Here is a 17,139-nt window from a genome sequence, read left to right as displayed (position 1 = left end):
CAGAGAAGGTTTGAGGGCTTTAGATGGCTGTTTAGATTGCAATGGCTAAAAGTGTAATGAATCCTGAATGCGATTACATCAGTTTTGAAAAGATAATTTAGATGTGATTAGATTAGGTTTTTTTTTTTTTTTAAAAAAATAAAGTGTTTCTGGCATGTCTATGCCAACATTGCAGTTTTGATATCATTACAACCATCAGCCTCTCATCTGTTGCAGGCGTCTAGCTGAAGGCTGTGTAATTCACCGTTAATTAAAAACCACGAATTGCCTAATTTACTGTCTGTTATGACTGATCTAATTACTTGGGAATCCTCTCGCAGTGTCTGAGGTATTGTGGGGGAAAAGATGAAATTACATTATGAAACATAAAACTCTATAAATGACAGCAGCAAACACATACCCTTCTAACATTTCACTAAATGAGCATTGCGTATTCACTGCTTTGGGAATGCTATCACTCTCATGCATTCGTGCAGGAAATTAGTGTGAGAAGTAAGTGTCTAATAAACCAATTGCTTTGTTACTCTCAGCTGAGACAGCGAAGCTGATAATAAAAAAAAGAAAAGAAAAAATCCGTGAAAATGATTTGTTGTCTCCATTTGAGACAATTTGACCGGGATCGGTGATGGATATACTTGTTGACAGTCTTTTCAATAAAAGATAAAGCTATTATCTGCTGTGATCTGTGATCTGAGCTGCCTGACGTATAATTTGTTTAATAAAATTCAGTAAATTATCAGACAGCCACAAGCACCACCCTTGTAGTCTAAATAATAAACTCATTCATACCCCCAAGATAAAAAGGATCAGGCTGTCTTCTCTATTTAAATGTGTTGTCCTCGGAAGTAGGATACAGACACAATTGTCCAATCTGTGTCAGCACTAGGGACCTGCTTCCCTTTGATATGAATGAATTGTAATTAATTTTTCATCTAAAGGGATAGCACATGGTTGCACAAGCTATGGAGCCAGCATGGCAGATAGACAGAAAGGAGGAGGTGTGGGTTTGGAGGCGATGTCACAATGAGATTCAGTGCATGCATGAATAAGGTCACGGTTTGAGAGGTATGCCCGCAGACGCTTGCCTCTGTGCCAGCAGTCTTTATTCATCTGTAGACTAGAGGCAGAGTGCATCCATCATCATCACACTGCATTTCACAAAGCCTAGTCAAATACACATTTCATTTGTCACCGCATATACGTTCACAAATGGCTCTGCCTAATCCTGCACATATACATAGTGCGCAGAGTAAAACTGGTTGCAGTGCGGCTTGGTTTTCAAAGCAGGGCGCATAAGCCTGTGGCTTCAGCAGCAGCAGCAGCATTATGCAAGGGCAAGATAAAAATCCCTATGTTTTTATCACTGCTTTAACATTTCTCCCCAAATAAAATTCCTAATGTAGTCAGTGAGGATTAGCATGAAGCTCTGCTGATTTGATGTGTCAGTGTTAAATCCAAAGATTAGAATAATGAATTAATATCACCCGGTTTATCAACCAGCCTATTTTTGGCAACATCTTTTTTTTTTTTTTTTTTTTTTTTTTTTTTTTTAGCTCAAATTCATCTCATGCACAGTGGTGACATGGGAAATGATTCACACTGAGGAAAGATATATGCTTTAGGTAAAACTAGCAAGAACATCCTCCATCACAAAGCCTTGCATTACGTAAATAAATATGAATTATTATGTAATTAGCAACACACTGTCGTTTTGTTGCCGGTTGATAGAGACTGCATCAGTAAAATCTGATTTAGTGGAGTTTAATTTACACTTACTGCAGTAAAAAGTATAACAATGGCTTCAAACTGCAAAATCGTATTAAATCTTATTAAAGAATCAGAATCAGAATTTATTTATTCTTGTTGGCAAGTTTGTCCACAGGTTTTTTCACATATTTGTCTTGTTGTCATGATGCAAAAATCCGTGATACAGAAATAGAATATATGGCATTTACAAATAAATCTCTATATGAATATTAATAATATACATACTCAAAATAGGAATATATAAATGTATACTAACTAACTGCTGTAATAAGAATACAAATTAGAACGTTCCCCCTTTGGGTAGAAGTGCAGCATTTGTGGTTCTTTACCGCCATGTCGATATTTTTAATATTATCCCTATATTTTCCTTCTGTTCGTTGTGATTTTTTTCCACCTGGGATTTTCGACGTAGTACGGGGATGATGTGTACGCCCATTGAAGAAATGGGCGTGCCGTCGCGTCTTCCCCGCCTCATTTTGCCTTATATGGTCACCGAGCGGACTGTTGATTGACAGCGAGCAGCAGCTGCTGAGTTGCTCAGACATGGCGGAGGATACAGTGTAACTGGGCAGCAGCGGCGGAGTTACGTGAGTTTTCCCAGCAGTTGAGTCAGCAAAAGGCGCATGAAATGATACATAAAAAGAGGAAAACGTGTTCGGTTAAAGCGTACTCTGAAAGGGAGCGAAAAACGACGAGAAGCGCCACACGTTGGTAAGATGGAAAAATGTATCGCTGTTTAGTGCAGTCAACAGCCTTGGGCAACAAATATGGCTTCTTGTGCCTTTTTCAGTATGCTATAAAAATTGTTCTCCCGTGCAACCTAATGCCGTGGTGGCTCCGGCGAAGTTCTGCAAGCCGCTACAAGTTAAGTTCAATAATCGCTCAGTACTTTTGATCGGGAAGGATATTACATCCACTTGGCCGTCTGGGGTTAGCTGGGAAGCTACGGAACTACAGCGGATAGCAATGGAGCCAAAGCACAAAGAGTTGCTAGACCAGTGTCACCAGAACTTATTGGAGTCCATAACAGATGCTGACCGTGTGATCGAGCTGCTGATAGTTTCCGGTACTTTGAGTCAACTCGACAGGTTCGAGCTGGACCAGAACTGTTCGTCCAGCGCCGAGAAAGTCGACCACCTTTTGAAGATGCTGATGAACAAGGAGAGCGACCATTTCCTCGACCTGTGTGTGGCCCTGGAGAAGGCATACCCTGACCTGTATGCTGCTCTGTTCGGGAACAACGGGGGAGGACCTGTGGACCACTCCACCGGTAAGAGCTGAGACTCTCAGTTCTCCTGAACGGGTCTTCACTTGAATCCATAAATGAGTACTACTTACTGTAAGCAGCGACAATCTGGGTGGTCTCTCAGAAGAAAACGTGTGTGTGGATAGCTAGACAATACTCAAGCTGGAAGCTTGCTTTGCCATGAGAAAGGTGAACGGGAAGAGGTTGTAGAGGGGGGTTGCAGCAGTGCTCTTTTATGCATGCTGTGAAATTTGTAAGAACTAATGGCAATGTGCAAATTTTTGTGCTGTTAAATGTGCAGAATATAAAGCACTAGCCTTGATCTTTAAACTGCAGGCTGGAGAAATAATGCACAAGCAAGGACTAGTACGACCAAGGACTTTTGTCATTGCTCGCCATTATGCCCTCTCTCTACTCTACAGTCCAATAAAAATCATTGCAATAGTGTAGAATTCGCTTGAGTAGCTATAGCTTCAGAATATTTTAAGTGTTGATATCAGTGTTCTGTTTAAATAAAGTCAGACCGCCTAATAACCACCACAAATTCTCATGTGTTGTTAGTGGCATGCGATGGCTATGGTACATTAGATTAATCCGAGTTGTTTCCATGACAACCGGGGTACCACTCACATGTAGGTCTGTACCTTGTGCGTGATGTGTGCATGCAGCCTGCCCATGCTTAAATGGATTGGTCTGCATCAGGCCACACTCCCCTTTTTGGGGAGTAAACCAAGCTTTTATTCTAACAAGGACTGATTTTTTTTTTTTCTCCAGTTCTGCATTAATGCTGTATTTTTAATCAGAGTTTATTCATTGCATTCATTTCATTTGGCCTCTGTCCTCACAGCAAGTGCCCTCCTCTTCAGCGGTGTGGGTTGTTTTTGCATGGAGACAAAGGGCAACCAAGTGTAAAAGCCTCATCTAGTTTTGCCTGTTTTACTTTGTCTGAATGACTGAAGCCAGTGGCTTACAAACAGTGTCATGCCCCGAGGGCCTGAATGCAGGATGAGCCTTGAGATCCAAATCTGGGGAAGAGATGCAGCACCATGCTTGGCTTTTGATACATTTCACATTAAATGCAATGCAATGCAGGCAATGTTGCATATAAATTTGAAGCCACCCTGTGTGAAACAGCTACAGTTGTGTCCATAGTTTACGGCTGCCAAGTTGTAGCACGCCTCACTTTACTACCAGCAAGTAGATCTTAGCAGGTAATGCTGATTTGGTCTTGCTGCTCTGCTGACTGGATCACTAATGCTTCCTTAAGCTTGATTACTTCCTTGTATTGACTGTTGCTGCTGCAGAATAACACACCTGCTGACATGCTAAGAAACGCATTCACTGTGTTTCTGTGAGCAGCTGAGAGTCTGGTCTGGTCTGTTTGCCGTTGGCAGTACTTGGCAATCTGGATCTGGGGTTTTCTTCACTCGCTCACCTTTATAGATCATAACACCGGGCCTCAGAGCTGACCTGCCTTGTATTAGGAGAGTGCGAGCACAAATGGTGAGTCTGGCTTGTCAGCCTGTGGTTATTCAACAAAGGATTAGGGCCTGCTCTCCTCTCTCTGGTATAAATTCTCTCTGTGAGACGCACTTTATCGTACTTCTACAGTCCTCTTTATTAGCTGTCACGCTTTTGACTCCCTCTGCTTTGACTCAAGTGTTGTGCTTCTCTTTAATGTGCTCTTTATTATCTTTTAACATAGTAATTCGGATGATGCGATTACCATGTTTTAGCCATACTTGCAAGAGACTGAAGACAAGCTGCTCACGGAGCACCTTCAGGCAAAGAATCTGGTAGAAAAAGCACATATGGATGAAATCCTCAAAGCTGCGGTGTATCTGTGAACAATGCAGGGTGTGTGAAAAGAGGGAATATGAGTGTGATGAGTCTTGCTGATAGCAACCTGCTCTCAACTTGTTCTCCTCTCAGGCTGCCTGACTGCTTTTGTTCTCAGATGTGCCTCCTGTGCCAGCTGAGCCTCTATATACACACACACACGCACGCACGCACGCACGCACGCACGAAATCATCCAAAGAAGCATCCTCAGCCCAAAGGAAAAACATACAGATGCACGCATAAGTACTGTATTCTTTAAAGCTTGGGCTCTGTAAATTCTAAGTGTTTCAGTGGCAACCTGCAGCACATTTGCTGTAGAGAACACGCAAACACATTCATTATTTAGCCTGTTTTTGCGCATCTGTGTGCTGGGGGGACCAAGTCTGGCTTCCTGATTTTTGACAACATTTTTACCTCTTATTAAACGGCAAAGATTCCCTTAGAATATTGTTTTGGCTTTTAAATGAAACTGAATGAATTTCATAAATTCATGCAATGGCAACAATCATGCTGTTTTGTTTTTTTGTGCCTTATTTTGCATTATACCAACAGTGACGTACCTAGAGAAAAGTGTAGTAAAAAAGATGAAAGAAAAGTGTAGTAGAAAAGATGTACCTGCACACCCCCACTCTTTTCAGAGTCTGACAGTGATTTAAACACACTGCAAGAGGAGGGTAACAGAAATCTCCTGACAGGATGCAACATCCACAATCTTCTTCTGCTGTCTGTTTGCCTTTGCTTTATCAGTGGTTTTGGTTTTTGTTCCTTTATTGTCCTTTTCGGAGTCACAATCTATTTCCTTTAACTTTCTCTTTCTATGACCCATTATATTTCTTTCCCCCACTGAGTGGTTTCATTTCTCTGCACACTTAAATAAAAGGACGTGTCAGAAAGACAGAGGAGGGTGATAGAAAGAGGGAGTAAGAGAGCGGGAGACAACAGACCTTTTGTTGACAAGTTGAGCAGGCTCAAAGTGCCCAGTCAGCAGCTTGTTCTGTGTACAGCAGCCTAGGACATAGGCCAGTGTTATTGGAGGGGGAGTTTCTGTCCCACTCCATAAAACACGGTGGACAGACAGAGTGAGTTATGACCCCAACTCTCGTGTCATGGCAACTGGCCTTAAATATCTCCCATTGTCCGGACCTGACCTCACTTTCTCCGTCAGTCTCTGTCAGTGTCTGTCACTCTGTGACGCACACTGCCACTTACCTTGTCACCGCACTCTCCTTTCCTTCACCAACCGGTGTGCTTCAGTCTGTTGTGTTCTAGTTGCGCAGAGAAGGCCATCAGTTCAGCTACTTTTAGTTTCTGCTTAGTGTGATTGATGTTTGAGCAGGTTCCACATACATTTTATGAGTGCAGGCGTGCATATTTATAAGTGCAGCGTTTACTCAGAATGTGGTGGTGCAGAATGGGCCAATTGCAGCGTTCTGTCCTCTGTTCCCTGTGTCAGACTACGTCAGTTGGAATTTAACTTGTATCCATAATATTAGAACTGCTTACGTAGATGACTTTCATCTTGTCACTGCACTTCCTTGGATGTCATTAACATACCTAAAGCCTAGATTATTCGTGCTCGTCTAAGTCTGCTAGGGTCTGAGTGACATAATTTTTGCATCAGTCCATGCGAAAGTCTGTGTGTCTGCCTGCTTTTTGTGACTGTGTGGACTTGTCTGCAGAGAATCTCCTTTACAATGCAGCAAGTACGCATGTGCCCCAGGCAGTGGGCTTCAAGTGGATTTCAAAGAAGCATAACAGGAACAGCTACTTGGCCATCAGGTCTTGGGTTGATACTCAAAAAACACAATGTATTAGATGTTTCTTGTGACTTTTCTAGAAAGTAATGTAGCACTTTTCTTAATGGAAATGGTTTGTTACACTACACTACTGACCTGATGTGCATTGCATTTTTACCTGCTGAAGATCAGGTTCTGGCTGCTGGTTTGGGGTTGACATACAGTTAACTTTAACATCACTCGGGGTTCTTAGCATGCGAACGCAAAGCTAGCGATCTGTGCAGATGCTTGCAAAGAGACTATGTTGTCTTAGCAGCCTAATGTTTCTGTTCTGGACACTCTTATCTTATTGTTATACTCTTATCTTTTCACGCAGTAAAAATAAGTGTCTATTCTCCTCTGTGCACACAAACTAATGTCAGCTGATTGTAAATGTGCAGGAAGAAAAAACCATCCTTTTTTTTAAAAAAAAAATTTCTATCTGCTCGTGATGCAAATAACTGAAGAGCCTCAGTAACGCAAGTCACAAAATAACAACATAATTGTAACTGTTTTGTTATTACCGAAGTTGATGCAGTAAATTGTTATGGTGTAACTGAAAAATGTCATCTGATTACAGTAACAAGTTACTTTGGAACATGTTACACAGTATAATCGAGGCTTAACTGTTAATTAGATTTGATAATCAGCTGTCATGAAACATTTTTTTTTAAATTTTAAATAAGATGAAGACTTTAAATTGCTGTATATCCGTATAACCATCAAGACAGGATGCGTCGTACTTTTAAGGACATTAATAGTGTGCCACTGACATTAGTGTTGGAACATTTGGCCAATTAATCTTCTAATCATTCAACAGAAAATAATGAAATCATTAGTTTCAGGGCCTTAGTTGAGTTGTAATTACCAGTTTTAATGGTATAGGGTTTCTTGTCAGTATTAACTCAATAAATCCATCTAATCAAAGCCAGAGATGCACAGTAATGAGTCTGACCTCACCACTTCCTTTGGGTCAGTGGTGTTGTTCCAATTTAATTTTATTGATTTCTAACAGGGTAAAATGTGTATTTTTTTCCGCTTTTACTAGCATTAATGAATCTGATGGTGGGCTTATTGACACTCTGAATGCGAGATCAACAGCCAGGAGGCAGTATAGTGGAACAGAACTACATTACCATTTTACACATGTTTCTTCACTTCCTAATTACCCCACAAAGTGGAGGAAATGCCAGAATATAAATGTTTACCAGCATCGTGAAGTCATGGAAATGAATAGCTTCTCTCTTTGTTTAACCATCCTTACCCCCATTCTGTCTTTGTTGTGCTGTATTTTCTCTCTGTTTATATTTTTCTTCCACTTACTGTTTCCATTATGGCATCTTATCTTTCTCTCCGTCAGCTTGTATTGTCTCTTTCTTTTGTCATGTGATCTTGGGTCAAACCTAACCTATAATATAGGGGTGCAACAATGCACAAAATTCATAGTTTGATATTTTTTTGAAAAAAAAAAAAATGTTCATGCCTTTTTAATTGATCATTTATTAAAAATTATAAATATATATTTTAACTCAAAAGTACAGTTTTTAAATTTAATGTTGGTGAAACAACAAAATAAAAAAAATTAATCTATCTAATTGAGAAATCACTCATCTTTGGAAAAGAGAGTTTATTACAGAGAAATGGCTCTTTCCAAAATAAAAGCTATACTATACGCTTCTTCTGGGCTATATTTTCAGCAGCATATTAAACATATCAGATCCCCATAAGGAGAATCGTGTGCTAACGGCTGTCTAAATGACTCGGGTAAAGTTTGTAGCATGTGTGCTTGTTGTTTTTGTCTGCTTCCACTTGTCTTTGCACTAGGATGATGTCGGTGTAAATGTGCAGTCATATTCGTTGTGTTCCCACTAGTGTTGTCAGCGTTAATCTCGTTAAAATGACATTAACGCCATAACGCGGCAAATCTCCGTTAACAAGTTACCGCGGATCGCCCCGTGCTTGGGGCTGGACGGCGTCAACAAGTTAACAAGCTAACTGCGCTAACGCACTAGTTCCCACAAATTGAGCATTGCGTGGCACATCCGACATACTGTTTTACTTTTGTCCATGACACACTTACCATCAGGGTCATGCTTCACATGAAAACCAAGATAGTTCCAAACGCCAGATCTGAATGAGGATGGGGGAGGTTCAATTTCGGGTAGCGTTGAGGCAGTTGCCATGTTGCAACGAGCTTAGCTTCTGTCTTGCTAGCTTGCTAGCTCAGTGGATCTGCACTCGACAGTGCAGCCTAGGCGGAGTAGTCAAACGCAGATCCACTGAGCGCTCAACACAGACAGCATCGTCAGAAGAAAAGTTGATAAATAAAAAATGTTGTATTGTTTGATACATATGCGTACCGAACCGAAAGCACTGTATCAAACGGTTCAATATCGATACGAGTATCGTTGCACCCCTACTATAATAATCATGATAGTAATCGTTATTGCATGTGCGTCTGCCTCTTATTGAAGATTAGATAAGACTAAAGTATTATGCATAGTCGTGGTTAGTTGGTGATTTGTTATTTTACTTTAGATCAATTAGAGCATATGCTTTTAATATCAGAAGAACGAAGGCGACAGAAAGTTTGAGGATTGGTTTGTGCTTGTTAATAATTCCACTGCATTAAGGCTCTGCACATGTAAGGAAACCTGAGAAAACACTTATATCAGCAAAAACTTTATAGCAGCTACATAGATTATTTGGGGGGAGTGGGGTGTTTTCTTTTTTTATTTAGATACCTCACCAAGCTTTAGCAGAATTGCTTCACACAGAGAACTGCAGTGTAGAATATTTGCTTTTCCTGCCCAGAATTGTCCTACCTACCACATCTGCAGGTCTGAAAAATGATTATATGTTCTTTTCTTCTCCTTTTTCTTGTTGACCTTTTAAGAAATGATAGTTTGGCTTAATCACAGAGTTACCTCAACGCAAAATGAAAATGGTTTGTGAATCAACATGTGCTGCCCTGTGATTAAACGCGAAGGGAACATCACAAAGGTTGCTGAAATTACAGCAGTGGGGTTTTTCCATGCAAACTGGCTTTTTGGCAGTGTTTTGGCTTTTTCACTTGCTGAGGCATGTAACTGGTAGAGGGAGGTATGGTTTGGACTGATACTGACATTCACAGTACTTTTACTGATGCTGCTCTCCATATTTTGGGGGTAAAATCTAGACAACAGCAGTGTCTGTAGCCTTTTTCAACTCAATGGCAAGCGCATCTGTTGTGTTTTTATTAATCACAGCTTCATAGCAAGCAGAAACGAGGATATTTATAATTGTACCTCTGGGACCAAGTGCTATGCTAATTTTCCTACAATTCAAAATGTTAACAACTATGAGGAATAGAAAATTCATTATCTGTTGCTGTGAGGACAGCTCACACTAAATTCAAACTGACTTTGCAGAATATGCCTCATAGCAGAGCAGTAGTTAGAGCAGGATTACTGATGTCTTCCCAATATAAGTTACCTACTAGTTTGCAAATGGAGCTAATTACAAAACAATGTGTGTATGTACAGATTTTTATTGCCTTAGATCAGTGGCAGCATTCCTCTCAAAAACCTGTATCGGGCTCTTTCTGGCACCTTTTTTCTTTTTGACCCAACCCTTGGCACGAGTAAGCTGATTTAAAACAAATCATGCCTCATTTATGCTGAGCAAGGGTTCTTTGCATAAAGAAGCCCCATTATGGTTTGCTCATAATAGGCTGGGATGGATGGCACTAGCATTTTGTTTTTTGTTTTTGTTTTTTTGGGGGGAGAGTAATGTTTCAAACTGTTTGCAAGGATCCATGATTACTATAAGGTTACATTTGGGTGATCTTGCCATTTGCTTGGTGGTAAAACAGATTTAGTTTTGACTCATGCTAGAGGACAGACTCAAGTCTGAGTGGAAAAAGGTGGGTGGGCGGGCGTGCAGTGGAGTAATCCTTGCTCATGACATCGTCATGTTTGACAGATTCGTGTTTACGCTAATTGTACACTTTTTAAATCAGACGATCGATCCTTTACCCCAGTAGTAAGGCTGAGCTGGCTCATTTCCCAGAATTTTCCATGAGGTGTCAGTGCCTCACCAGAAGTTTGGCACACTACTTTCTGAAGCTCCCCGAGTAGGGATAGTGAGGTTTGGACATAAGCGTGTGTATATCTGTGTACCAGTATCATGATATAATGGGGGGGTTGTACACTGCTAATTTAAACAACATTGTCCTTATTGTGTGCGGAGACACGGCCAGCATTTGGAGGTCTAGCTTACCCAGCAAATCATTCTTTCTGCTCTCTGGCTTAATGCTGACACATCCTTCAGCCTCAGTTAAGCACACTGTAAAATGAGTGGGTTGTTGTCAACCGTGTTATTAGTGTTGCTATTGTTTGCGCTTCTGTGGTTAAATGGCTGTAAAGCTAAGGATGGTGAAGGAGAAAGGGCACAGACTCTGCTAGCCTCAACTTTGTTTTAATCATTGTTGCTCACTGACAGTGAGAAGAGCTGACTGTGGCTAATAAAGAAAAGCGCACTGTATTATTTTTGGAATGCTAATGCTGCTGCTCTACCAAGTTGCCCCAAAATGTTTGTCTGTAGAGGGCTTTGAAATATCACAGTTGCCTTGCTTGCTTTAAATCAGAAGCAATGAGGCTTGTCAATGTGCTCTAAAAAAATAAGGGGTTTTGAAGCGGCAGCAGCAAGGAGCCCATCTCACTGATAATCATGTGTGTCTTTACTTTAGGGGGAAACGGTCTCATTGTCAGAATTTTCTGGAATTGATGAATAATTTAGTCTCAGCCACTGTAGAAGGCAGAGTTTGTCTCTTTCTTTGATTAAGGCTTTCCTCCAACTCTCATGCCGTCCTCTTTGACTATTCCTCTCATCCAGTTTCACTATGGCAACTTATGCCATCTCCTTTTATGTCCTTGAGAACATAATCTCGTTGTTTGAAGCAACTTTTGGTAGCTATCCCAATATTTATTTATTTATTTTTCATTTTTTGATTTTTAAAGGGAAGCAGATGGGCAAGTGGGGGAAGCGGAGCCCCTTAGGAATGGCAAGTACTTCCCTAACCTATTTAGGTGACTGTGACAGTCTTTTGTTACCATTGCGTCAGGTCTTCTACTGGATTTTATTCTCACCTCAGAATGCATCTCTTTTTTTTGGCATTTGTTTACCCTGTAGACCATCGGTGGTTTATCGGTATATTGCTTCAGTTTTGAATTTGTGTGAAGTCAATGTATACTGGCATTGCCTGAAATATTATATTAAATATCAGTATTAGTAATCGTCAAGAATTTCAGTCTGTGCACCCCTGTGTATAATATCTCCTGATAAAACCTGTCATGTTTCTATTTATGAGGCTGAAAGCAATCTTTGAGGTCTCATCTGTCCTGTGTGCCTCCTATTGGCAGACGCAATTGGATTCTACCTCTGTAGAGCATCAGATCTATGCCGCCTTAATGGATGTCTGTTTTATTGATGTAGTGAACATGCTTACAAATGATTAGCCTCACTTGTTGTGGCTGGTGCTAATTGGTATCAGTGTCTAAAAGCTACAGGAAAACTCCAGTGCTGTTGACCCTCAGATCAACGGCTGGCTCATGTCAATCAGGTGTACAGTTGTTGTGGTGCTTATGGAGTTAACCTATTAAAATATACATATATATATATATACAATATTAAAGAGTTTTATGTTGATATTTTTTTCTTCTTTTCCTTGATTTAGATGTTATTTAGAAAAAGGGCAGATAAATCACCTGCAGCTATGGTCTGACAGGCTGGGAGTCGAGTGCAAAAAGGGAATTTTTACCTGTGCTGTATGTATCCTAACTACTCTATTAGATTGCCCCAAGAAGCTAGATTTTTAAGATCTTTTTTTGTGCCAAAAACAGCACAAATTGAGGGTTTTGTTCTGTTCAGTATTCTATTTTTATTTTTTCAAGGTTTAGAGCTGACGTTACCTCCCATTGGCTCATGAGTTTTATTATAAAACCCTACCGTCACATACTGGGTTCAAGAAGTCAGTAGTTGCTTTTAGTTGCCTCTTCGGAAATGCACATTAGCCTTTTGCATAGCTGGGTTGTAGAGAATTAATGCTGTGCAACCCCACAGTGGTGCTCATTGTGTCTGATGGAACAATATGAAATCAAAGCCGTGTGCTCCAAGCACTTCACGGAGTAAAAGTGTTGAGCATCGGGGAACGTCAGAACAGATTAAAAGCCTTTCCGCCCTGCTTCTCTCTATTTTCACAGTCTCTCTCCTTACTTCTCTCCCTCCTTATCGCCTGTGCAACTTTAGTTAGGCTATCTCCTTTTATCTGTTCTGCTCTGTTCCATGCCTTCTTCATGTTTCTCCTTTTGCGCCCCTCCCTCCCTCCTCTGTCTGCGGGGCCTAAGATGGAGTGGCTCAGTCGCACAGAGCTCATAGTTAATTAGGCTTGGCCTTGTCACACATTGAGGGCTGGAGCCAGAGCTGTAGCTAAACTCAGTGGGGAAGCAAGGACAGAGATGGAGGTCTAGAACTATTGGCGTCAATTGCTTGCTGCTGACAGCTACCAATCCCTTGTTCTCCTAAACCCTCTGTTTGGCTTTCATTTATCACATCAGATTAGTATTATCTCAGTTTCATTGTGCTTTTTTTTAAAAAAAAATTAACTCGGCGTCATTCCCCCCCCCCCCCCCCCCCCCCCACACACACACACACACACACACACACTTTAATAGTGCAGACAGGACAAATTTAGTGTTGTAGACATGTGAAAATGCAAAACATTATCATTGGTTCCAGTTTCTCTAATATGAGTATTTTGTATGCTGTATATCAATATTGTATTTAAAAAAACAAAACAAAAATAAAAACAAAACACTTCAGTCCCTAACTGCATCAGCATCTATTTTACATATCAGATTAGAGATTGTGCAATTCATCACAAATACTAGTATTACACAAGTCTGAATGTTTATATTAGTGCAACTGTTTACCAGCCATGTTTATGTTACCCTTTGGAGCGGGGACTCTGCATTATAATGGGGATCTGTAGAGTCTTTCCTATGGATTGTGGTAGCCTGTGTGAAATATCCCCTAGCTTAACGTTGTGCATAGCTATTCAGATAGAGAATCATTTTCTCTCTGCTGCTCTCTTTCTCTCTCTCTCCTACTCTCTCTATGTGCTTGACATAAAAAGAGAAAATCCCATTTCAGCCGTGACATTCTGCCTGTGTAGCAGAAACATACAGGGACTATACATCAAAGCAAGGCAGAGTGCACAGTGAGGGAAGGGAGGTTTAATGACGACAGGGGTCTGGAGTGATAATATAGAGCTGCTAAGGAGGAGAGTTGAAGTTGTTATTCGAAGTATAAACCCAGTACCGCATTTATAATACAGCTGTGCAGGGAATATGAAGATGGCTATGTAATATTCATTTCATTTGGCATTTTACCGGCAATTAATTCAGGCTCGTGTGTAAGTGGTTCATCATTCTGTCGGTGCTGCAAGTCTCACCGCATCGCTTTTCTTGGCAGGTTCCACGTACAGCGTTCTCTCCACAATGCCCTCCGACTCAGAAAGCAGCAGTTCCCTCAGCAGTGTTGGTATGTATAACGACCCAAGAAGCCTTTTTAAGAAGTTATTTGTCATGTCAGGTCACACTGGTTCTGTATGATGCCCACAGTGCACTGTTGGGAAGCTGTTTACACTGATATTGGCGTAATTCCTGTGGCGTTACAGTGCAGGATCTAGCGGTTTTATTTCTCCTTTAAACCCACCATTGGGGCACTTGCCACACATCTCCCGTTCCTTAAGCCATGTTTTCCTTTCCCTAGGCTTGACAAAGGTCCAAATGACTCAGCTGTGTTACATAAACCTCCAAAAGGTCCAAAAAAATGACTCAAAGATGAACATAATCCCCAGATTTCCTGCCCTGGTTCATGTTTCAAGGAAAACAACCCAGAACGTGACTTGTAATGGTGTATATATGATTTATGAGACTCGATCTATGTGGCACCGTGTCAGTGACACTCGGTTTAAAAAAATAAAATAAAATCTGAAATATAAGAATATATTTTCCATAAAACAAGAATTATAAAAACAAGATTTCAGTGGATTTGTATTGCAGGCATTTATGTAGACATGTGGCTTAATTTGATTAAAGATAAATCTCTGGGGACCTTGTTAAGAAAATACCAGAGATACAGCACAAACCTTTCATTTTTTTTCTTTCCTTTTTTTACATCTGACATTACAAAAGGTGTAGTCTTTTAAATCGAATGTAATGTCCACCAACTTTTATTGCACAGCCTCTCAGGAAAAACCCCTGGCATATTATAAAGGGATTTCAAAACAACCAGGTGCTGCCCTCACAGCTGGATGGGACTTTTGCTTCCTAATTCTAAAGTTGGGAGCACACTCCTTTGACCCATTATGACCCATCCTTTCTGGATGGGTCATTATGACTTTCTGGATGGGTCATTATGACCCATCCTTTCTGGATGGGTCATAATAGTTTAAATAATAGTTTAAATTTGATGTTCTTTTGAGGCACAGAAAAGGGAATGCATTCAGTGACAACTGGACAGTTGTATGTCTGTTTCTTTCCTGAGTTGGAATTAACCATTGAGGGTGACACTGTGTGTGAACAGGATCTGTGACCTTGCAGGAAATGATGTCCGTGTGTCTTTATTTGACAGAAATCTGTACATTTTCTTAATTTGGTCATAGAAAATCTATTATACCCAAAGAAATTAACAAAACTAGGAAGAAATCATTTTCACAATCCTACTCCTTCATGCTTTGTCTCTCGCTAAAGACTCTAAATTTACGAGATAAAACAATCCAGTGTGTGATAAATGGTCATGGGCTTCTCAGTAATGTGTTTACCGTTCCAGGTTCTCCTGTTAATGGTGAAGCATCCTCCCCACCCCCAGCTATCAATGACAACCGGCATTCCGGTGACAACTTGGACACCATCTTGCTGCAGCTCCGCCAGGTGACCAGGGAGCGGGATGAGCTTCGTAAGCGTCTGGCGTTGGCATCGCCTGGGACCACCTTCGACGACTGCAGGTGCAAATCTTGGCCTGTTTGCCAAGTTGTTGTTGTTGTCACTGTTTCTTGTTACCTCCTGGTAACACTTTTTAATTTGCCTCATGACTATAAAAGTGTTGTTATTCATGCCTCCCTTTTCTGTCTAAATGAAAGGCATCAAATCTGGGATTCATTGCTCTTTGAATCAGCAGAGCTCCACTAGTATTGTTTACTCTCTCTTGGCTGTCTTCAGTGCTGGCTGCCATGTTTAATAATTCTCACCTGTCTGGGAAAATGTTGACCTTGCCTTGCAGAGAGTGCACATTGACACTGACGGCTTAATAAAGTTTAATGTGCTCTAGAAACAAGATGTTTCCTTTGCAACACATGATACCAAGGCTAAAATGCCTATATGCACACATAGTTTTAAAGTATTGTTATTAGGATTAAACATGCCAGTACTATGCATTTTTGTACAAAGAGAAGGTCAGCTCTTTTATCTGCGATGTGCTTGGGCACGCTATCATTCAAGGCTTGTGTAATAAAATTTTGGTTTGGTGCCTTTCTTCTTAAGGCCAAATTCCAAAGCCAGTCATGACTATGAGCGTCTAAAAAGTCAGTGCATTGGGGCCATGGCAGATCTGCAGTCTCTGAAGAACCAGCATACTAAAACACTCAAGAGGTGCGAGGAGGCTGTGAAGGAGGCTGACTTCTACCAGTAAGTCTTTCTTGCAACGAGTTTTGTTTTTCTTGTTGTTGATGAAGGACTCTGTTGTCATATGTATCTCTGTTATGCAGTTTGTGCTTATCAGTTGCTTAGATTTCCATTTGGTATCAGTGGTAAGTGTTGTTCAGAACTGTTGTTAAAATGAAAATATAAACAAGCTTGGGATGGGATTCAGCAATCTGCTGCTTTTCAGCATCGAAATAATCAAGTTTTATTGCGTTGTTTTGCTGCAGCTGTAACAAACACTTGCGTGGTGTTGTAGTTAACCCGACTGAAAGAACATCCCTCGGAGCTACAGTCGGCTTTCACGTTTAAAGGGAACTGGCACTACAATATAACAACGTGCATGGTTTTAAAAGCTTGGAAAATGGAGCCATTTATATGATTGAATCATTCAGCCTCATAGCTTGTGAGCCCAGCCAAAATTTCTGGAGCACAGAGGCAGAACATGTGTTTCAATGTTTTTATATTTTCCACACACCTAGATGACTAAGCAAGTAAATTAATATCATTAATGATTGTGTGCTTTTACCTAATACGATTTAACAATACATTCACAACTTCTACGCTGAATAAATATTTTTTTTTATCAATTTTATTCTCAATCAGTTTGAACTTTGGTTGCAAATTTTAGATGATGTAGAATAAATAATATTTTAGTTTTACATATTGCATGTACTTGCATATCCTCTGTCTGTGTTTACCTAATCTAATCAAAGTTTGCTTTCTGCTCTGTATGTTTGCACGTCCATGTATGTTCACTTTTCCTCTTTC

The 17,139-nt window shown here is 40.5% G+C and overlaps 1 protein-coding gene across 3 annotated transcripts in view; it reads left to right on the top strand.

Moving 5' to 3' along the window:
* The first annotated feature begins 2,311 nt into the window (after positions 1-2,311).
* dlg5a (discs, large homolog 5a (Drosophila)) overlaps positions 2,312-17,139 on the top strand; it is a 38,845-nt gene continuing 24,017 nt past the window's right edge. For all 3 annotated transcript variants that reach the window (XM_006783797.3, XM_006783798.3, XM_006783796.3), the window contains exons 1-4: positions 2,312-3,037; positions 14,141-14,209; positions 15,503-15,677; positions 16,213-16,356. In XM_006783797.3, the coding sequence (XP_006783860.2) occupies positions 2,734-3,037; positions 14,141-14,209; positions 15,503-15,677; positions 16,213-16,356 (692 nt within the window). In that variant the 5' untranslated portion in view covers positions 2,312-2,733. The remainder of the gene's footprint in view (positions 3,038-14,140; positions 14,210-15,502; positions 15,678-16,212; positions 16,357-17,139) is intronic.

The sequence above is a fragment of the Neolamprologus brichardi genome, chromosome 13, assembly GCF_056152115.1.
Source record: "Neolamprologus brichardi isolate AB-2024 chromosome 13, ASM5615211v1, whole genome shotgun sequence".
In the NCBI taxonomy this organism is placed as follows: Eukaryota; Metazoa; Chordata; class Actinopteri; order Cichliformes; family Cichlidae; genus Neolamprologus; species Neolamprologus brichardi.
This window is presented reverse-complemented; position numbering and strand designations above follow the sequence as displayed.